This window comes from Bos taurus, chromosome 9 (genome assembly GCF_002263795.3).
Source record: "Bos taurus isolate L1 Dominette 01449 registration number 42190680 breed Hereford chromosome 9, ARS-UCD2.0, whole genome shotgun sequence".
Taxonomy (NCBI): Eukaryota; Metazoa; Chordata; class Mammalia; order Artiodactyla; family Bovidae; genus Bos; species Bos taurus.
The window spans coordinates 101,668,236-101,691,267 of record NC_037336.1 but is presented as its reverse complement, the minus strand read 5'-3'; the positions used below and the strand labels follow the sequence as shown (position 1 = coordinate 101,691,267).

General features: G+C 51.5%; 1 protein-coding gene across 2 annotated transcripts in view; it reads left to right on the top strand.

The window, feature by feature from the left end:
- RPS6KA2 (ribosomal protein S6 kinase A2) overlaps positions 1–23,032 on the top strand; it is a 334,749-nt gene that overhangs the window by 36,888 nt on the left and 274,829 nt on the right. The window contains exons 1-2 of one of the 2 annotated variants that reach the window (XM_010808735.4): positions 15,115–15,270; positions 15,362–15,412. In XM_010808735.4, the coding sequence (XP_010807037.1) occupies positions 15,229–15,270; positions 15,362–15,412 (93 nt within the window). In that variant the 5' untranslated portion in view covers positions 15,115–15,228. Of the gene's footprint in view, positions 1–15,114; positions 15,271–15,361; positions 15,413–23,032 lie in introns of those variants that run through there. The other variant, XM_005211107.5, reaches the window with a different exon arrangement.

Genomic DNA, 23,032 nt, shown 5'->3' with positions numbered 1-23,032 from the left:
GAATCCACTAGACTGTAAACTGGCTGCGTTTACGGCGGCCACGCTGCAGCAGGGAGGCGCATTTCTTGTTCTTGTTGATGAGGACGCGGTCTCAGGAGCAGAGGGGAAGGGTCAGACCGCTGCCGGGCGGCTGGCGCACTGTTCGCCCCTGCGCATGCGCTGCGTCCGTTATCTCTGATGGAAGCCTGAGGACCGGGCGCTTCTCGCCTCCCAGCCGCACATCAGCCTCCTGTCGGTGCAGATGCTCAAATCACGGACGGCCAGAGGGAGAGCAGCTTCGGCGTCCCCCCCGCCGGAGAACAGGAGTGCACGGAATGCTTACATCTTTGACAGAATGTGTAAGACTAATGAATAATAACAAAGAAGAGGACAAAACACACAAATAGAGGATCCTTATATGTAAATATAAAATCCTGTCAGTAACGCCTGGACCTTTCATCAAGCTCTGAGGTCATAATTTATCTCGAGATGGGAAACTTTATGCCAGCTGCAGCTTATTCACTGGCTTACTTTCATGTCCACGTAGTATCTTCCGGTTGTTGCTCAGTCGTGCCCGACTCTGTGACCCCATGGACTGCAGCACGCCAGGCCTCCCTGTCCATCACCAACTCCAGGAGCTTACTCAAACCCATGTCCATCGAGTCGGTGATGCCATCCAACCATCTCATCTTCTGTTGTCCCCTTCTCGTCCTGCCTTCAACCTTTCCCAGCATCAAGGGCTTTTCAAATAAGTCAGCCCTTCACACCAGATGGCCAAAGTATTGGACTTTCAGCTTCAACATCAGTCCTTCCAATGAATATTCAGGGCTGATCTCCTTTAGAATGGACTGTTTGGATCTCCTTGCAGTCCAAGGGACTCTCAAGAGTCTTCTCCAACACTACGGTTCAAAAGCATCAATTCTTTGGCGCTCAGCCCTCTTCACAGTCCAACTCTCACATCCATACACGACCACTGGGAAAACCATAGGCTTGACTAGACGTCCCCGCTTTTTAATATGCTGTCTGGGTTTTAGTCGTATTTAATATTTCTCATTGTAGTGCTTAACTCTTGAAAACCAATTATGGAGATCAGAAGCATGATCAAAACCATCACCAAAATCCTCAGAGACTTCATCAACCTGAGAGAATTTCAAGAGGAAGATTCTCAGAGGCTCCTGTGTGCACAATGTGGGACCCACAAGCCCAGACTGGAAATGGGCGGCAGTTTCAGAGGCGGTTTTCAGCAGCCTTGTGTTTAGTCATCCTCGAACATCTTAGAAGCAATTTGCAGCCTTGTTTGCTCATCCCCATGGGGGTTTCAATGTTTGAATTTGAGAAGATGGCTTAGAAATGCAGCTGGAAAATTCAAGGCTGTTTTCTAGATGTTATGGAAAATGAAACATCCCCCGCCTCCCAGCTTCTCGCTCTGCCGTGACTGCAGCAGAGGGGAGCAGAGCCCCTCCCTGCGGGTCCGAGACCCAGATCCCGGGAAAGTCCGAGTGTGGGACGAAGTTTCAAGGAAATCCAGGCAATGCAGGAGCATTTGGCTCCTGGTGGGCCCGGCTGGGTCTGTGGTTCAGGGCTTGTTGCCTGACCTGTTGGGATGACCCCTGCCCTGGGATCCACGTGACTCAGACCTTGAGGGGCGCCTGCTGTGTGGGGCTCAGGACCAGAGGCCTTCTTTCTCTTGCTCCCTTAGCACCTCCTTTCTTCTCTGTGAGTGCTGGCGCTTAGCCCCAGTTCTCCTGGGGTTCAGGAGGGCCCAGGACCCTGTGCTGGGGCAGGACACCCACCCCAGGAGGCTTTCCCTTCTTAGCGGATTTTCATCTGTGCCCCACGTCTCTGACCTGCAGCGTGGCCAGATCCAGGGTGAAGGGCAGCACACCCCAGCTGGTCGGGCACCTCACAGACCGACCAGGAGAGCAGGGCTTAAGGCCCCATACCTGTGATGTCACCCAAACAGAACCATGTCCAAAGCAGAAGGCTGTCACTTGGCCCTCCCGTCCACGTCTCAGCGTGGGGGGGCGCATTGTGAACTGTGGGTGACCAAGCACTCACTGCCTTTTGTTACACTTGGGCTGCACGTGCAAACACATCTTATTAAAACCTGTCCAGGTAACACTCCCCGGGTTTAAAAACAGCCCCCATATACTTCACCAGAGGCTTCCCAGGTGGCACCAGTGGTAAAGAAACCGCCTGCTAATGCAGGAGACATCAGGACCTGGGTTTGATCCCTGGGTTGGGAAGATGCCCTGGAGGAGGGCATGGCAGCCCACTCCAGGACTCTTGCCTAGAGAATCCCGTGGACAGAGGAGCCTGACAGGCTACAGTCCGTGGGGTCACACAGAGTTGGACATGACTGAGTGATTTAGCATGCCCACACGCACGCGTCATCAGTGGGAGTTTGTTTCTCAAATACTTTTGATTTTCCTTTTGGAGAATATTTAGTGAAGCTGCTCAATAATTTCTGGGTCTCCTTTCTGGATATTCTTTTTTTTTTTAAGGCGCTAATTAGTTTGTACGAAGCCTCAGGGTCAAAGAGACAGACTTAGGATGCAGTGTTTAAGGAGTACTGGTTAAAAGGAATGACATAAAATCGATGCAGGCTTTAAAAATTGTTTCACTTGCTCTCATTTTGTCATTTTATAAACATGTTATGGACTGTCTGTCACTGGAGCGCAGAGACGATCACTTTGAAAGTAGTAACTATAAGTGCATTTTAACCTTATGGTTACCCTCGAGTCAATTATTTCATTTTTATTAATAAGGTAGCTTGTCTGATTTTCTCTATTTCTTAGTAAAGCTTCCAACCACTGGTTGAACTTCAGTGTAATTTAGTCCAGGGAATATTCTGGGTCACTGGTGGGCTGGGTGCACCTGGAAAGTTCTCCCAATTCTTGTGCCTCAGTTTCTCCATCTGGGAGTGGGGGTGTCTGCTGTAGCCCCTCCCCACCGAGGGGTGACCTGAAAACACCCACGTCCTGCCTGGCACCTGGTGTCACTCAGCGGAGGTGGTGGCTTTGCTGTGGGACTGCCCCCATGCCCTGGTGTCAGATTTCTACCTTATTTTGAGCCCTATTTTATTATGTAGTCTATTTTCCAGTATGTTTTCATGAATAAGTTAACATAAGAGTCCCTGTAACTGACCAGAAGTCATTCACTTCTCTTTTGTGTTTGCTGAGGTCTAGGGAGGGATTTTAAAAAATATTTTGTAAAATCTCCCTGACCCCACCCACCCTGGCTTTTTGCAACGGCACACCTTTAAGACTATTTAATTATTCCTCCTAATCATTTCCCTCTAATCAGTCATAAACTCTTTATATAGTTAAGTGATAGGACATAAATGTAAATGTGATTTCTCAAAATAGTAAACGTTTGCATCCACATATACTCATCGATTTAAAATTATGTGTATGTGTATGTGAAACATTTTTAATATAAAATATTTTTAGAGCTTAAAAGTTTCAAATAATTATAAAAATAAAACGCTTTGTCAGGAGTCATACAAACCTTTCTTTTCCCTTTACTCCCCCCTCTGCCAGCCCCTTCTATTTCATTTTTGTTTTCTCTGGGTCCTCTGTGGTTTTCCTTTGGATCCATAACTATCAGTTATGCTTTCCAAAAGTCGAGCATATCAGATCCTTCTGAACACTTTAAATTTCTTTCAAAGCACATGATTAGCGTCCTTTAAAGATACACAGGTAAGCTATTACCAAACTGATGCCAACACTTCTGAGACACCCTCGTGGAAGTGGCAGTGCCACGGCTCACAGCGTTTTCCCTGTCTTCTTCTGCAGGAACACCGAGTCCCCGAGGGGCTCGACAAGGCTCCCTCTCACTCTCCTTTCTGGTGTATCTAAACTCTTGGCATTTATCCAGATCCTTTTGTAGAGTCCAAGTTTCATTCCTTCTGGATTCTTCCTGTTTTGAAAGCTAAAATGAGGCATTTTATGCCTTTATCGTATGTCAGTTGCTTTACATTGTAAATGTTCTTTGCAGTTAAGGGCAGAGTGAAGCCTCGCCTTTCCAGTGCCTCTCATGAAATAAAATCGCTTCCCTGGGACAGACGATGAAGTGAAGGCCCTTGGGATTTGAAATCATCTCCAGTGAAGGAATGCCCACCACACTGATACATACAAGCTCAGTTAGGCTGGTTAGCTCCTTCATACCCTCCCCAACCCCTTCTTTTAAAGACCTCATCCAGACAGGGGACCAGGGCGTGGAGAAGGACCGAGTCACAGACCTGCATCTCACCCCGGCCTGTGATCTGTGCGCCTGAGGGCAGACGCTGGCACGGACGGGTCGGAATCACAGAAGACTCTCTGCCTGGACTCCTGCTCTGTGGGCCTGATGGCCCCAGGGTTCACTGTCATCTGGGACTCCGAGAACTAACTGACTTATTCTTCTAGACCTCCCGAGGAGCTGGCCTAATTGAAACAGTGTTTTCCGGAATGTAAATAAGTTCATCTCACCAGGGACTGACTGCCAGACTGCAAGAAGCAGAACAAGTGCCTGATTTGTAACAGGGAGCCGCCCCCTCATCCCTGTGGCTGCTTCCCTGCCCCCCAAAACAGACACAGGGGTCTTCTCAGCGCAGGTGAGGGGCAGGGCCCCCAGCAGGTAATGCCTTTTTGCATCAAAGCTTTTTTAATTACAAAGGGGAAGTGCTCTAGCATTTAAACATGTTGACATTTCAAAATAAAGCTACTGTAACACTCTGAAATGTTTCCCCTGGAATCTAAATACTGTAGCAATTGGATAACCCACCAGCATTTTGCTAAAAAATACATGAAAATGCTTTTTGCTGAACAGGCATAAATTTTTGTGACTCTTTGATCCTTGAATTCGGCTTTCCCTTCCACTTGTCCCTTAGGATGTTATTCTAATGTGATAAACATGGGTATTTGATAAAAAGTCGTCCATTCGTCACCTTATTGGAGAAGGGAATGGCAACCCACTCCAGTATTCTTGCCTGGAGAATCCCACGGACAGAGGACCCTGTAGGGCTACAGTCCATGAGGTCAAAGAGAGTTGGGCATGACTGAGCACATCACCTTATATATTCTTGCAGAAAAAAAAATCTGTTCATAAATTGAAATTGATCTTTAAATTTCGTTTTCTGTAACCACAAGACTAACGTTTCCTTTGAATTATTGCAATTTTTGGTATACAGTTGATTAAAACAAAATATTTTTATTCGATAATTGTTAAATATAAGAAGGTGATGGGAAAGTCAGCGTGTGAGTGACAGGGACAGCGCCCCAGGTTCATATGTGGGGTTAATGCCCTTAAATGAGACCCCAGAGCACGCCCTCGCCCTCTTCCTGCCACCCGAGGGCACAGCAAGAGGACAGCTCGCCGCAAAAGCCTCCTGAGCGCTCCCGTTTCCGTCTCCGCAGGCGGCTCGTCTCCTCCGGGGCCCGCCCCAAACGAGACCTTCTAGTCTGAACACTGGAGGCTTCAGCCCAAGACGGGGAGTTTTAATCAACTCTTCCTTTGATTCTTGCTTCTGAAATGCTTTTTACCCTACACTGCATCTCGTGAACGATCCATGAGAGTTTCTTTTTTCCCCACAGTTATTTTAATGTCTTTATTCTTTTTGTCTGAATTCTAGGGAAATTTTCTTTACTTTTTAAAAAAATTTAATTTTATGTATTTGGCTGCATCGAGCCTCGGTTGCGGTACTCGGGGTCTTTGTTGCATTGTGGGAGACTTACGGCGCACGGACGCGCTGGTTGTGGCCTGGGAGCTCTGTAGATGTGGCAGGTGGGCTGAGTTGAGCTTCCCAGGTGGCTCTAGTGGTAAAGAACCTGCCTGCCAACGCAGGAGAAGTCAGAGATGTGGCTTCGATCCCTGTGTCGGGAAGATCCCCCGGAGGATGCCATGGCAACCCACTCCAGTATTCTTGCCTGGAGAATCCCATGGACAGAGGAGTCTGGTGGGCTACAGTCCATAGAGTCACAAAGAGTCGGACATGACTGAGCGACTTGGCGTGCACACACACGTGTGAGATCTTAGTTCCCAGATCAGAGATTGAACCCGTGTCCTCTGCAATCAAGGTGGATTCTTCTTCTTCTTTTTTTTTTTTTTTTAGAGTGGATTCCCAGGAAAGACCCTGTTTACTCTTTAAATTTGATTTTCCAAAGCAATGAATCAGTGTTTTGCCCCCGCTGGGAAGTTAAATGTAGCGAGCACGTTCTTCTTCACATAGACTTAAAGCTCTCAGCTTATTTCACTGAGAGCTCTAGCTTTGTCTTCAGTTTAGTGCTGTGTGTGATTAAAAATTAGAGCTTTAGAATGAAAATTAAAGACATGCCAGTGGTGTTGCTGTTTGCTCTTCTCCCTGGTGCGTTTGACGAGACCAGGCAGCTACTGGGAGGTCCCCTGACTGGGCTGCCTTCTCTTGAAGCATCTCTGTGGTGACTGCGTGGTCCTGGGCACCCACTTTTACAGCTGCCCCTGTGGCTAGCACACGAGCGTGGGTCCCCAGCTCAGAAGGTCCAGGTGCCCAGCTCTGACCGGCACACTGCGCTAGCTGGACCGCTGGAAGAGTCTGTGCCGGGAAAGCTCCTCAGGCCGGCCTGGGTGTCAGTTGCCAGATGCTTGATCCATCGCTCGCTTCCTCAGGCTGTGCCCCCAGACACACGCTCAGCAGTGTTACTGCTCCAGCCTCCTCCCACACTGGACGGTCTCCATCAGGGGAGGCGCAGCTAAGGTCAGGAAGCGCTAAGAGCCACGTGGAGGACAGGCTCAGGCGGGTGGGACGTGGACTCACTGGGGGGTTGCCAGAGAGAGCCACGCTTAGAGAGGGGCTGGAGACCACCCCACGACCCCCAGCAATGCAAGCCCTCCCGCCCCAGGGGGCGTGGGGGAGTCAGCAAACGCATCCCACGGCCACTCACATGTTCTTGTCTTGTCCTGGCCCGCGTGCATGCGTGTTACGATGTTTCAGTCATGACCCCATGGACTGTAGCCCACCAGGCTCCTCTGTCCATGAGATTCTCCAGGCAAGAATACTGGAGTAGGTGGCCATTCCCTTCTCCAGGGGATCCTCCCCCACCCAGGGGTCGAACCTGGGTCTCTTACATTTCCTGCGTTCGGCAGGTGGGTTCTTTACCACTAGCACCATCTGGGAAGCCCTGGTCCACAGTGACTAACGACAGAAACGGAGATGCTTCGCCACGGGAAGGAGAAGTTAGCAGTGACATCAGCTTTCCTCGCTGCTGAATGGATCAGGTGATGATGGTATATATCCTGGTTTCCTCAGATCATACGAAGTGCTCATCAGGAATTATTGGGGAAGAAACTGCATATTTTCCTGGTCACATTGGTCAAAATTCTTTTGGTCTGAGAGCTAAAAAGCAAGACAACTTTTATGTGCTCAGTTATTAACTGAGGTCAGATTATTAGGTCAGACTAACATAAGGGCAGATTATTGACCTTCTTGAACAAAGGGGAAGAGAGAGAGACTTCTCTTGGCAAAATATCTAACACATTCTAAAAACACATTTGAGTGACTGAAATCTCTTATACACCAGATTGAGGGAGTAAAACCATAACTGCTTTTCCCCCCCTTTTTCGAAAGTGCTTTTAAAAAGCAAAATGATTGGAAGCAAATTATAATGGTAAGAACATAGGCTTTGGATTTCAGTTTCAATCCCAGCTCTATCAGGCATGCGATTTTGGGAAACTTCCCAACCCTCTGCCTTTGTTAGTCTCGTCATAAGAAGCATGGAGTTTATGCCTCATGGAGTTACCGTGGGGGCCGAGGGAGGCAGGCGTCTAAACTGCTGTTCTTCAGATGTTTTCTGGAACACTGTGTACAGAAGGTGTACTTTAGAAACAGTCAACCTAATAGTAAGTAGGAGAAAAGAGCCATAGCTCCCAGAAACCAGCAGAGCAATTCCTGTTTCTCCGACCACAGGCCCCCAGAGTTGGGCTGAGCTGCCCAGGCAGCCTCGAGGGTGGCGCCACATGGAGGGTCGAAGAGAAAAGGCCCAGGTCCCACCCCTGCTTCCTGGGCAGGGAGAGGCTTTACATCAAGCAGGAAGGTTTCAGTATTACAAGGACTGGGAGACTCTCCTGTCTTCAGAAGTGAGAGCCATCGTTATGAACGAAAGGCCCTGAACTGGTCAGGGTTCTCCAATGAAACAGAGTCGTGTCCGACTCTTTGTGACCCCATGGACTGTAGCCCACCAATGAAACAGAGTCGTGTCCGACTCTTTGTGACCCCATGGACTGTAGCCCACCAGGCTCCTCTGTCCATGGATTCTCCAGGCAAGGATACTGGAGTGGGTTGCCATGCCCTCCTCCAGGGGATCTTCCTGACCCAGGGATCGACCCCATGTCTCTTAGACAGACAGGCTGAGTGAGATAGGACAGACGTTTATCCTAAGGACCTGGCTCACACGGCTGGGGCGCTGGCGGGTCTGAGATGTGCCTCGGCTGTGTATCCCCTTTCCTCTGACCTGATCAGGCCTGGAGGGACCCAGCCTGTGCTGGGGGTGGAGGGGGGTCAAGGCAGCCGGCCCTGCTCCCCGGGACTGGGAACCAGTCCCGCTTTATTCTGGTGGCCTTCTTAAACGGAGGCAGAGAGGAAGGAACGAGATGGTTAATGTTCCCTCTGAACTGTGGTCTGCCATACTGCTTCTTTGGACAGAGTTCTGGTCTGCAAAGGTTGGGAGAGGACCTTGACGTTCTGCTCGGATTCAGTTGTCATTTGGACAAGATGGCCACAGGCCACATGTGTTACTGCCCGAGCTGTGTCCACAGCTTGGCACAGAGCGTTTCAGAGTCAGGAAAAGGGTCCAGCCTGGGTTTGTTGACCACACTGGACTGATTTGCTTTGCAATGTTGAGGACACTAGAGTCTCAATTTAAGATAAGTGCGTATTTTCTGCAGGTGCAGAGAAAGGCATAAGTAGTGTGTTAAAATGTCCATAAAATAACCCAGCGGACTCTTCAGTGTCTGGGGTTGGCTTATATTTCAAGTCTAATTACTGCGATTGTTTAAACGCTCTATGGCTATTTTGATCTGGTTCCCCGGCTGTTCTGGGTGGACCCACAAAGGAATGCTCTGGCTTCTGAGGCTGTTCAGGCAGCTAGAAGCGCTGTGACAAAGGCCTTGACTGGGCAGCTGGAAAAGCAGAAAGTTAGTTCCTCTCTGTTCTGGAGGCTGGAAGCCCGAGATCAAGGTGTCGGCAGAATGGTTTCTTCTAAGACGTGTTTCCCAGCCTTGCAGATGGCTGGCATCTCCCTGTGTCCGCAGGCAGGCGTCCCTAGTCTCCCCTGATATGCGACTTGGGCAGCCGCGTGACCTCATTTGCCATAATCGCCTCTGTGAAGACCATGTGGCCCCCACAGTCACCTTCTAAGGCACCAGGGCTAGAGCTTCAGTCTCCCAGGGAGCTCGATTCAGCCCTCAACAGTTCGTGTTTATCAATGATGTTAGTAGGTGTGTTTTTAATCTGCATTTTGACTCCCCTGATGAGAAGCTTCCAGAGGGGACATCCACAGAGACAGAGTGTAGACTGCATTGCCAGGGCCTGGGCCAGGTTGGGGCTGGGGGAGAGTGGGGAGCGGCTGCCTAACGTATACGGGGTTTTCTGCCAAAGTGATCAACTTATTTTGGGATAGATAGTGGTGATGGTTACACAACACTGCATGCTAAATTGCTGTCATGTCCGACTCTTTGCCGCCCTGTGGACTGCAGCCCGCCAGGCTCCTCTGTCCATGGGATTCTCCAGGCAAGAATACTGGAGTGGGTTGCCATGCCCTCCTCCAGGGGATCTTCCCGACCCAGGGATTGCAGGCAGATTCTTTACCACTGGGCCTCCTGGGAAGCCCTACCCAACACCATGAATGCAGTAAACACCATCGAATTAGACGTTCTAAATGCTTAATCCCCTGCTGTGCGCACCCTCCCCAGTGGTGGTCCACCCCGGCCCCCCCTTTAGCCCCTGGGGGTTCTCGCCTCCTTCCTTCCTCCTCACAGTTCATTTATTCACTGGGCCACCTGTCTCCCCGTCCCCTCTGAACGTGCGCGGTGGGATAGTCCTCAGGCGCCTTTATCTGCAGCCTAGTTGGGGGGAGATGTGCTCTGAGCTGTTCTCCTCCAAGTTATCACGGCCCAGCCCGGCCCCGGTGACGGAGGAGAAGGAGAAGGAGAGGTGACCCGCGAGGAGGGGCACCCGTTCGGAACAGGCGTGGCCTCCCCTGGGACCGGCCACACACGCCTTGGCTCGTTTTATCTGGAAAGGACACAGGGCGCAGCCCCGAAACCAGCCCCCACTGAAGAGGGCGGGCTTCTCGACGGCTGAGGCTGTGACACGCCCATGAACCCACTGCGCGTGCTTAGTCGCTCAGTCCTGTCTGGCTCTGTCTGACCCCCTGGACTGCAACCCACCAGGCTCCTCTGTCCATGGGATTCTCCAGGCAAGGATGCTGGAGTGGGTTGCAATACCCTCCTCCAGGGGATCTTCCCAACCCAGGGATCGAACCTGGGTCTCCCGTGTTTCAGGCGGATTCTTACTGTGTGAGCTACATCAGGGAAGCATTAGCCCACTGGGGTCTCCGAAAAGCCCGACAGCCCATGGACCTCTGGAGCTTTGGGTCCCCAGGGGAGGGGGAGAGCAGAGTCTGGAAAGGGGAGGCTGTGGAGAACAAGCCCGCCTTCCTCCAGTCGGTCTCCGCGTGAAGGCAGCGCCTTATTCCCAGGGGCGCATCAGTGAGGCCTCCGGAGCAGACTGTCCAGCCACACGTGTCCGGGGCGGTGGGGGGGTGGGGGGGGGGGTGGGCGGGGCCCTCTCCCAGGCTGCGTCCTCTGCTGCCCCCTGGTGGATAATTAAGGTTGGGCGGGGAAGCCGCTGCGGCGCGGACAGGAGGGCAGACTGACCATGTGCGGCAGCCCCGCGGCAGGGCAGTGGGAGGTGGGGGCGGTGGTGGGCGTCCACGCCGCCACCATCCGAAGACGTTTATGACTGAGTACAGCAGAGGGTCTGCCAGATAAGCCCAACAGGGTCAGGGTGCTGTTTTGGTAATCTCTAAATGTTTCCAAATGACAGAGCCTTAAATTGATCTATGGCTTCTTTATAAGCAGTAGGCCTCGGGCGGCGTCCAGTGTGGTCTTCGGGTCAAGCCGGACAGCCCTGCACGCCCGTGTCTCTGCTGCCCTCTGCTGTCTCTGCTCTGCTCTCCCACCTCATGAGCTGGCAGGTGGAATAAAGGACCTTTCAGTTCAGTTCACTTCAGTCGCTCAGTCGTGTCCGACTCTTTGCAACCCCATGGACCGCAGCACACCAGGCCTCCCTGTCCATCACCAACTCCCAGAGTTCACCCAAACTCATGTCCACTGAGTCAGTGATGCCACCCAGCCATCTCGTCCTCTGTCGTCCCCTTCTCCTCTTGCCCTCAATCTTTCCCAGCATCAGAGTCTTTTCCAGTGAGTCAACTCTTCGTATCAGGTGGCCAAAGTCTTGGAATTTCAGCTTCAGCATCAGTCCTTCCAATGAATATTCAGGACTGATTTCCTTTAGGATGGACTGGTTGGATCTCCTTGCAGTCCAAGGGACTGTCAAGAGTATTCTCCAACACCACAGTTCAAAAGCATCAATTCTTCTGTGCTCAGCTTTCTTTATAGTCCAACTCTCACATCCATACATGACTACTGGGAAAACCATAGCCTTGACTAGATGGACCTTTGCTGGCAAAGTAATGTCTCTGCTTTTTAATATGCTGTCTAGGTTGGTCATAATTTTCCTTCCAAGGAGTATGTGTCTTTTAATTTCATGGCTGCAGTCACCAACTGCACTGATTTTGGAGCCCCCCAAAATAAAGTCAGCTACTGTTTCCACTGTTTCCCCATCTATTTGCCATGAAATGATGGGACTGGATGCCATGATCTTAGTTTTCTGAATGTTGAGCTTTAAGCCAACTTTTTAGATCTAGTCAAGCCCCTGGAGGTCGACTCCTGGGGATCACAAACGCACGGCCAGTGCTCTCAGAGCAGGGTGGGCTGTCTTGGGGCTCCTCTTTACTGCTCCACCTGGGGGACCCCTTCCTCTTCCTGCCTCATCCCCAAGCTCAACTCTGCTCGAGGCTCCTGCATGCCAGACGTCTAACATGTATAGCTCGTTTCTCTGGGCTCCCTAACGCCACCTCACCTCATCTTTGCAAACACGGAAACCCAGGCACAGTGGTTGAGTGCCTTGCCCAGCGCCTGGTGCCTGGAACCTCACTCTGGCTTGCTGTCCCACAGCCTGGGTGCCAGCCCTCGGCGGCTGCCTCTCCTGGAAGGTCAGCAGTGCCGGCTGGAGAGGGGCCAGGCCGGAGCGGGAGCCCCAGCTTTCTACGAGACTAGCAGCCATCAATTCTGTGCACATTTGTGAATTCAGGACACCAGTGACCCTCCAGGCAAACCCTGGCTTTCCAAGAATCAACCCCATGAACTAATTTCATTTGGGAATTAAGAGCATATTCAATCAACTGCTTGCCTGTCAAAACTCAGCATCTAAGGACTGTGCACAAAGTCTTCCAGGAAACTGGGACTCTGGGAATGAGCCTGACCTTACATTATAAAATTGGACTGTCAGCTTTATATACTTAAAGCTGGACATTGAGAAGACCTTCAAGCATCAAAGGAAGCTTCACCACCCAGACCAGAAACCCCAGCAGTGAACACAGAGCACATGCCCCTCGTGCGTGTCCCGTGGCACATGACTGCTTTCTGGGGCTTCATGAAGATATTCAAGCCATAGTTCTCCCCAAATGGTCATTGATCCTTGGCTTAGAAAACACTGGTATTTTATTTCAAATCCACAAAGCACAAGATATTTGCTTGCCCCGGTTTGTTTGACCAGTTTGCTCTTCACGAGATACACCTGGAGTTCAGTCTGCTCTGAGAGCGGTCTTACAGCGTATCCCCTCTAGTTTGTTCTGCCTCGTGGGCTAGCGTGACGGCCTTGAAATCACGCAGAGGCACTGTGATGAGAGCGAGGCGGCGATGTGACGGGAGGGGCTGGGAAGGATGGAGGAGCTGAGAGGGGCCGACTTAGAGGCAGGACTTCCTGCCGGACCAGAGGAGCGGCCTGTCCGCCCCCTACCCTCTCTGGCTCCTCCACACCTGCCCCCAGCTCTCCTGCTCGGGCAGAGGTGGGATGGGGAGGGCGCCCTGTGCTGTCCAGCATCCCAGGGATGGGGCCGGAGTAGGAGGACCCCGGGCTTCACTCTGCAGTTGGAAAAGCCCCTGCCCCACGTGCCCGCGCTTGGGTCTGGCTGCCCGTGGAGTGGAGGGACCGACTGGGGGGCAGCCGGAGGGAGAGAAGGGGACGACGGGGGCCGGTGTGTCTGCAGAACGACGAGAGTTGTCGCTTCATCTTCAGTCATCACTGGTTTCCCTGTCCATTCTCTGAATCTTATCTGCAAACTGGAGACCAAGAAAAGCAGACGGAAAGAGGACCGATGACTACAGGAGGGCTATGCAAAATTTAGCAAATCTTTTTCAGGGAGAGTGCCAGATATTGCGGGCTCCGTGTGCACAGTCCCTGGGTTTCCAGATGGCCAGGCCAGGAGACTCTGCAGGGTGAATCGCGCACGAGAAGGTGTTCCTTTGGGGGTTGGCTGTGAGTTGAGAAAGGTAGTGGGTGGACACATGGGGTTGTGGGGCTTTGGGGGCCCCCATTTGTCGTTATTAGGCATTTATTTGTAAACGCACCACTTCCGTGTCCTTAGGGTTCCTTTTCGAGTTGCAGAAACCAGCTCAAACTGGCTGAAGCTGTCTGGCTGCTCAGACTGGCAGTTTTTCTCCTCCTGTCATTGAACAGAGATGGCTTCTGGCAGCTTTGAATCCAGCTGTCCTGAAACTGTCAGCAGGACGCTGACTCTGTTTCCCTCTTTGATCCCAGGCCCATTTCTGGGCCAACAAACTCCATAGCATCTGCAAAGTGGCCCTGTGGCTCCTGCCTGGACAGGCCTTCCCTGGCCTGGGTTCCATGCTGGGCACTGCACCCAGCAAATGACGGGGCCCTAGTCACGCCCCTGCCTGTGGTGGGGGATTGCAGCGGTGGGGTCACTTTCACCAGCCTGCGTGGAATCTGCTTCCCACAGGAGGAAAGGGGACATTTGCCAAGGAGGGAGAAACTAGGGGGAGAGAGACCACAGACGTTTGTCCCTAATGCCGTGTGCAGCGAAGCCCGGTGTAGGAGCTGCAGAAACGAGCAGTCACGTAGAAGGAAGCGTGTTCCTGCCGTTCAATGTTCACCGTCCAGCTGGGGGTCGGAGAGCAAGGACAGATGGACGTGGCGCGGGGCTCATGGCCTTGGCCGCTCCTGGAGGTGATGCGGGCGCTGATGGGCTGGGGTTCTGTGTCCAGATGCTCTGTGTTACCGGATCTGGGAGTCTGTAAAACTCCATCCACCATGGAGAGGCAGGGACATAAAGGAACTAGAGGTCTGGCCGGTACCTGCCCCGTCGCCGGTGTGAAGACACGCCGGCAGTGCGGGTGAGCTGCGGTGCGATGGCCGCGGATTTCTCTCGAGCTGTGGTCCCCACGGGCTCCCTTCCTACAGCCGGTTAGGTCGGTGGGGGGGGGGAATCCAGCCCCTCTGTCTTCTGATCCTTGAGCCACAGTTACTAGTCAAGCGTGAAAGAGACGTGTGCCCACTTTCTCCAGCTCACGTTTCAGTGGATTTGAGCCTCGGAACAGAGAACAGAGGAGAAATGAGGCCTACAGCAGAAAATGACAAGCGTGCCCCCAGGATGCCGTGTGCAGAGGCAGGCACAGCTGTGGTTTCTGTTCTCGAGACCTCAAGTTGTGGTGCTAAGTAAAGTCTTCAGGTGATGGGAGTTTTGAGTCCAGACAAGGGGAGGCAGGGAGCTGTGTGCGTCTCCAGGCCGAACCCCTATGGCCTAACGTGATTGGAATTTTAATCAGGTGTCCGTTAGCCTATTTACAGGTTAGAAGCCTTGCCTGCTGCAACTGAATGAGCACCTTCCGTAGGACAGAGGGCCTCAAGGTCACCCTAAGATGCTGGCCGGCCCCCAGTGATAACCACAGCTGCTCAGCCGAAGGCTGTGTGTCTGGAGATTAATGAGTGACTTTTTTTTTTCGGTTACACTTTGAGGTTGGGGATGGGACATCACTTCCTTTGGCTGAATGTAAAAGTTGCACAAAAGTTTGCAAGTTCCCTTCTTTCGGTGTTTATACTCACGGGCTTTCTGAGAGCTGGGGAAACTCCTCAAGTTATTGACAGCCATGTGGAGACTCATGTTCAGAAACAAAAAGCCGCCAGCCTTGGTGAGTGTCCATGCAGCAGTCCCCTCCGAGCAGCGACTGTCCAGGACATCCTGTGACTTAAAGGACTTTTCTTCACTCTCTGCCCCCACAGGACAAGGGTGACCCGCCCTCGCTCAAGACGAAGACAGCTGCGTCGGCCGAGGTAAGTGACACCGCCGTGGCTTGGTTTTCTCCACACGAATATCAGTTACATTTTTAAAAAAACGTTTAACATGAAGTCTTTTTCACTTTGGGGTTACTTTACGCTGCCCGAAGGCCAGCAGAGCCAGCTGTGGTGTGCTTTTGAAAGAGCGGAAACCTCCCCGCAGTACGATTTGAATTCTCTGATGCTCTGGGTGAGACCCAGAGCTGCCTGGAGTTGTGTAATAACGTCTTTGTACGGCAGGGGTCTGTCTTGCACGTCGCCCTGGGAATGTCACCCAGCGATCCAGGAAGACTGAGTTTTATTCTGAATCCGAGGCCACTGGGGAGGTGATGCGTGTGACCTCATGCACAGCACCTCTTTGAAATCTCCTTTCTCTGCCTTCACAACGAGCAGATAAGACATCAGGGCAGCTGGGCAGGGCTGCGACGCCAGGCAGCCAGCGCTGTCCACCCCAGGGGCCAGCGGGCTGGCAGCCGGCCAGCTTCAGCATTCCACTGTGTGCGGAGTTCAGGAATCTGGCCTAAAATGAATCGTTTTAGGTGGAGGTAGATTTCTTGTAGGATTTTGAGCAGCTGTCTGGTTGAAATACTGACAGTATAGATAAGGGATGTTATAAGATGGACTTACAGCTTTTTTGTGTCTCCCAGCAATAATAACTCGACCTGTGCCCACGGAACAGGGGCAGCTTTCATCGTCCGGCCTAGAGATTCTCCACGGGCTTGGCAGGTACAATAGCCCAATCCCTGTGGGTTCCAAACAGGTCATAGAAGCCTGGGTGCGGGGCAGGCTTATTTAATTTACATGAATGCATCAAACCACGTTCTGTTCATACTAGACAGAACTGCTCCTGGTTGTCGGCATGTTGGACTCTCTTAAGAGTCCTGCTTTCCTGGCCCTATCAAGGCTGTGGGCCACCAGAACCCACGCAGTTCGGGAGTTGCTCTAAGAAGTGACGTCTTCTCGGTGACTCACTGTGGGACTGGGGCCCCGGGCCCTGTGGAGCCCCTGTGTTCCAGGACCTGTAATCTTGGAGCAGAGGAATCTGGGGCTGTGAGTGGCCAGTCCTGCATTTGTTTGCTGACATAAACAATGCTTTTCACTGAATGCCAACGTTTTACTTTTCGTGTACTTAGGGTTTTCTCTCTGAGTTTCACTGTATTTTTATTAACAGCCCAATCTGAAGAATTTGGTTGGAAAAAAAGTCCTTAATACCATCATCTCGTGTGAATTAGATTTCCTTACTAGCCATAAAAATTGTGTAAGTAGAATGAAAAGTGAATGATCAATGATCTCTGGCTATATAAAATCTCAAGATGGTTCTAATTCTTTCAGCCTAGTGACTAGACAGATGTCTATACCGTTTCGAATTGCACCCTCATGTCAGTAAACTCAGAAAATGAGATGTGTTGTAGTGGCAGGAAATTGGCCTTTCGTACTTTCTTCATAAACTTTTCTCAGTCTATTTTATAACCTGTTCAAGAAAAGAATTCCCTGGTGGCTCAGATGGTGAAGAATCTACCTACCATGTGGAAGACCCAGCTTTGATCCCTGGGTCAGGAAGATCCCCTGGAGAAGGGAACAGCCACCCACTCCAGTATTCTTGTCTGGGGAATCCCATGGACAGAGGAGTCTGGCGGGCTACAAACCACGTGGTCTCAGAGAGTCAGACCCGACTGAGCAACTTTCACTTTTCACTTTCAGCCGATGATTCTTAGCAAAACTTTTATTCGACTTTATAGGGAAGCCCAGGGACGCACCGGGAAGTGTGTGTCTGCTGGAAAACCGAGCTCATTGTTCACACTTTATCACGCTCCATGTTTAGACCAGCCACACCGAACAGCAGGGATTCTTCTCACTCGTAGAAATGAACGAAGGCAAAGAAAAGGAGCCTGGTGGGTGACAGACGGAGTCCTGGGCTTCAGGGTCCAGACAGACGGAGGTTCGGGGCCCTTTGTGAACCGTTTCCTCAGCAGTCGGCAGCCAGGCCCATGAGGTGTGACCTGCAAGAGCCGAAGGCAGGACCTGAACGCTCTTCAAGGAGGCTGTTTCTATCAGGCCTGGATCACATCCAAAGTTGAGGCTCCCGGGCGCCTAGGAGCGGCTTTCTGGGCGGCCGGGGCCCCTCTGGGGCTCTTGGCCCCTGAGTGGGTGAAAACGGTTGCCTGTGTTTTCAGATCCACCCTGGGTACGATGAGCAGGAATTCCTTCTTATATTGAGGACTGTTGTTCAGTCGCTAAGTCATATTCAGTTGCAACCCATGGAGTAGCCCGCAGCCTCCTCTGTCCGTGAAATTCTCCAGGCTAGAATAATGGAGTGAGTTGCCATTCCCTCTCCAGGGGATCTTCCTGACCCAGGGATCATACCCACGTCTCCTGCATTGGCAAGTGCATTCTTTACCACTGCATCACCTGGGAAGCCCCATTGAGGACAGAACCCACAAATCAGAGCTCACACAGCATCCCCTGGGCACACCCTGAGAGTATGGAGAAAGTGCGCGGACAGCCGTGAGTGACAAGTCTGCCTTTCCCTTCTCTCCCCCTCTCTCTCCACGTGTACTTTTGATAAGACCTTCCAAAACTTTACATTAGATTGTTACCCCAACTGGGAGCATTATGGGGTCTCCTGTTTAAAACCCTAGTGCAGATTCAGCTGTCGGACCGTGAGCAGGTGCCGCTCGTGACTTCGACAGGAAGCATGATATTTTACCAGGCGGGTGTCAGGGAAATGCTGATGGGCACAGAGCCCCTTGTCCTTAACGTGTTTCACAGGATAAACCTGCTCGCGGCCTCCAGTGTGACGGCCGATTGCATTTCCTCCTTTTCTATTATGGTTTCACTCTTCATTTGATTGCACAGGAAGCTCTTCATTGATTTAGTTTTGGCCGAGCTGGGTCTTCCTGGCTGTTTGTTTCTCTAGTTACGATGATGGGGGCTGCTCTCCAGCTGCGGGGCGCGGGCTTCTCACTGCGCTGGCTTCTCTGGTGAGGGAGCAGGGCCCGAGGTGTGCCGGCCTCCGTGGTTGTGGCTCCCGGGCTCGGGACTCCCAGGTTCTAGGTGTGTGGGACTCACTGGTTGTGGCTCCTGGCTCTAGAGCACAGTAGCTGTGGGGCACGGGCTTCGTTGTCCTGAGACACGTGGAATCTTCCTGGCCCAGGAACTGCACCTGTGTCTCCTGCATTGACAAGAGGATTATAAGAAGCAATTTTAAAAAAGAAGACAGAGGAGGTTAAAATTCCAGAGCAGGGAGGCTTCTTGGGGCCAGCACTCACCCTTCACGGGACAGAAGGGCGTTTAGAGTGGCTTCTGCCCCTGCAAGGGCTGTCTGGGGTCCTTCCCTCTTCTTTCTGTTTTTGTTTTGTTTTTTTTCATTGCTTTGGAATGAACCAAATGCCCTTTTCAGACAGTGGCGTTGTTCAGTGAGCCTCTGATTCAGGGGAACTTTACAAATAAAGAGAAGCTACTGCTCCGACGGGTGCCCCGCTGTTGCAGCCGAGGAACAAGGCCTCTCCGGGGGCACCGGGCAGGACTTGAGGCCTGGCGGGTCCGGGGAGGGGTGGGGAAGACGAGGCTGACGGTGGAGGGCGAGGCCGAGGTGGACTGAGCGCAGATCGCGCCCCGCGCGCACCTCCGCCAGCGGCCGCACTGCACGGGGCGTGGGTGTCGTGTCTATTTTGTGTTGATTCCTAATAATCTTAGAAACAATCCATTCTTTTGTCAGATCCCTCCACATTAAATGAATTAAATAAGGGGGTGACTCACACTTAATCCTCTGAAAAGGAACTTTTCAAAGCGCTGCTGGCTGTGCGCGGAACTCAGCGGCCGTTCGGTGAACTAACCGGGCCGCTCTCTTTTCCGGAGTTCCCGGCGAGCAGGGCGCCCGAGAGAGACCGCTGTGTGGCAGGCGGCCCCAGCGGAGTCTCCAAACCTGCTCTCTGACTGGAGCTTGAAGGAGGAGCCCGAGCTGGCTTCTCCTCTCCATCTCGCCTTGTGTGACCATGCTTGGATCTGCTCATCCAGGACCAGATGGATCCTCTGAGGGTTTGAAGCCTTGGAATAAGGGTGACTTTTTTTTCTGTTTAACTGTCTTTTTCATCAATCTTTCCTTGCCTCTGCCTTGAATCCTGAGGCACTTGATAAAGTATTCACAGAAGTACTTTGCCTCTTGTTGATGGTGTTGATAAGGTGAAGGTGCTGCTGCTGCTGCTGCTGAGTCGCTTCAGTCGAGACCGACTCTGTGCGACCCCAGAGACGGCAGCCCACCAGGCTCCCCCGTCCCTGGGATTCTCCAGGCAACAACACTGGAGTGGGTTGCCATTTCCTTCTCCAATGCATAAAAGTGAAAAGTGAAAGTGAAGTCGCTCAGTCATGTCTGACTCAGCGACCCCATGGACTGCAGCCTACCAGGCTCCTCCGTCCATGGGGTTTTCCAGGCAAGAGTACTGGAGTGGGGTGCCATTGCCTTCTCCGAAGGTGAAGGTGACGGGTGACGTTAACAGATGGGTGGGGCAGAGGGGATCCCAAGCGGAAATCTGGGTTTTCAGTCTGTTTTCAGGGGCAGAAGTTCTCCTGTGGGGCTGAGCCGCCCCCACCTCCAATAACTCAGCTCCTGGTTAAGGCTTTTCACTCATTCCGGCTGCAGGGGACGTGTGGATCTCTGTGTGGGGCCGGGTTATCTCCCCTGCCCACCAGCAGACCTGGGGCAGATAAGGAGGGCAGGCCCAGACTGCAGAGTGGGTGCAGACATCCTCTTGAGGCTCGCAAGGTCCCTATGGAAGGTTCCAGAACAGCAGGGGAGACGCCTGCATCTAAAAAGCAGCACAGTGCGGCCTCTGCACTTGTCTCCCTTCTTGAGTCAAATACAGCCTCCTGCCTATGTTTCTGTAATTGTTGGTCTTTCCCAGTCTGCATGTAGTGCTTCAGTGGCAACCACTCAGAGGCAAATGTGGAGCTAAGGAAATCCTTTGATCGAGGTCATAACTGTAAATTTCCTTTTGGGGTATCTGGAGAAAAATTAAGCATTAACCTTAGGGGAGAAAGCTGACCCCAAATTTTAGCGTAGCTTACTTCTCTCTCCCCAGCCAAAACAGAAAAGATTTATAGGAAAAAAAAATCCCAAAATTCTTAGGGTTCGTTCAGTTCTAGGATCCAAGGTGATTTTTTTTTCTTCATACGTTTCTGTAATTTCTAAAAAAATCTAAGCTACTAATCAATAATCACATTTTAAGAAATAGTTAAGACTCAAGTCATCCTAAAATATTAAAATAACTGTAATCATTGGGTGACTATATTACAGATGTCTGGAATTTAATAACAGATGGATAACTCTAATGTCTTAGATTCAGAAAACTAAGATCATGGCATCTGGTCCCATCACTTCATGGGAAATAGATGGGGAAACTGTGGAAACAGTGTCAGACTTTATTTTGGGGGGGTTCCAAAATGAGAAGACGCCTACTCCATGGAAGGAAGGTTATGACCAACCTAGACAGCATATTAAAAAGCAGAGATATTACTTTGCCAGCAAAAGTCCATCTAGTCAAGGCTATGGTTCTTCCAGTGGTCATGTATGGATGTGAGAGTTGGACTGTGAAGAAAGCTGAGCACCAAAGAATTGATGCTTTAGAACTGTGGTGTTGGAGAAGACTCTTGAGAGTCCCTTGGACTGCAAGGAGATCCAACCAGTCCATCCTAAAGGAGATCAGTCCTGGGTGCTCATTGGAAGGACTGATGCTAAAGCTGAAATTCCAATATTTTGGCCACCTCATGAGAAGAGTTGACTCATTGGAAAAGACCCTGATGCTGGGAGGGAATGGGGGCAGGAGGAGAAGGGGACGACAGAGGATGAGATGGCTGGATGGCATCACCGACTCAAGGGACATGGGTTTGGGTGAACTCTTGGAGTTGGTGAAGAACAGGGAGGCCTGGCATGCTGTGGTTCATGGGGTTGCAAAGAGTCGTACACGACTGAGCGACTGAACTGAACAGAACTGAATGTCTTAGATAATTTCACCAACCGAAGGGGGCATTTAATGGCCTGTAGTGACAAGTAGCATGAAAAGAAGTAGTCAATTCATTAACTGACAAGTCATTGCAGTCTGCAATGCAGCATAAGAGATGTCACCATAATTATACACCCGAGAAGCCCAAAAGGTTTGAGATTTGTTCGGCGTTTGTAGCTCACCTTGTAAACGTCTCAGTCATAATCATGGCCACTGTGACACACCTCCAGTGAACTGGAGAAGCAGGAAGTGCTCTATTTTTAACAGGCCGAGGTGGCGGCCAGCACCCTCACTTCCCACTTGCTCCCTCCACGTATCAGAGCTGAGCACCTGCCCTTGGCCAGCCAGTTCCCCGGGGTCACTGTTCCTTCCTGTCGTTACTGCTCTCGTAGACGAGGAACTGAAGGCGGAAAGAAATGAAGCCCTTCGCTTTGGCGTGCAGCAGAAGGTGATGCGTAGTTCTGTGTCTTTCAAGCAAGCAGAAGGCTTTTCAGTTCTCTCTTATGAGCTCCAGCTCACTGTCTCACACCTTCTACTGCAGTTTAGGGCAGCATGTTCTAAACCATGGGAAGCTGTGGCCTTCATAGTCTACAAAACATTAAACAAAGCTGCTATTTTTGTTACTATACCTATTATGAGTTGGCCTCGTGTGAGACTCCATGTTAACTCGTCTGGTCCCACCCAGGACCTAAAGATGCAGTCAGGAGTGCCGTTTCATCTCCACGAGGGGGGATTAGCATGTCAGAGGGGGAGCTGCTTGGCTGACCAGTCCCACCCGGGAGCTGCCCCCGGCTCTCTGCGGCCCACAGCCTGGGAACATGGCCGGCCGGTAGGGACGCCCCAGCCTTCACGGTGCCAGCACCCACCGCCGCTTCCACCGGACGAGGCCTCCGTGCTCCTCTCTCGTAGACGTAATGCCGCCCTCGTACTGGGATCCCTCTCACGTGACTTCACCTGGGGACGTCTTCCTCCCTGAGAACACAGTGACCGTCTTTTATACCGTCTGAGCCAGCACTGACTTTGACTAGGAGGGCGGTCGTGTACTGGGATCCGAAGACGGCAGACGGCCTGGGCCGAGGCCCTCCCCGCGCCCCGCCTGGCCACTCGGTGAAGTGACCTCAGTTAGGCCAGGTCACCCGGCTGGGCAGCTGCTGAAAGGATGGGACCGTCATCCTTTATCGGAGGTAAACCATCAGATCGTCTCAGCAGATTTTTCTTCCTTATATATGTTTATACGTACATATAAACACACACACATACGACATAAATACACACGTGTAGCACACACATGTACATATGACATAAATACACACGTGTAGCACACGTGTACATGTGACATAAACACACACGTGTGGCACACACATGTACATACGACATAAACACACACGTGTGGCACACACATGTACATACGACATAAACACACGTGTGGCACACATGTACATACGACATAAACACACACGTGTGGCACACACGTGTACATGCGACATAAATACACACGTGTAGCACACACATGTACATACGACATAAACACACACGTGTAGCACACATGTACATACGACATACACATGTGTAGCACACACATGTACATACGACATAAACACACACATGTAGCACACAC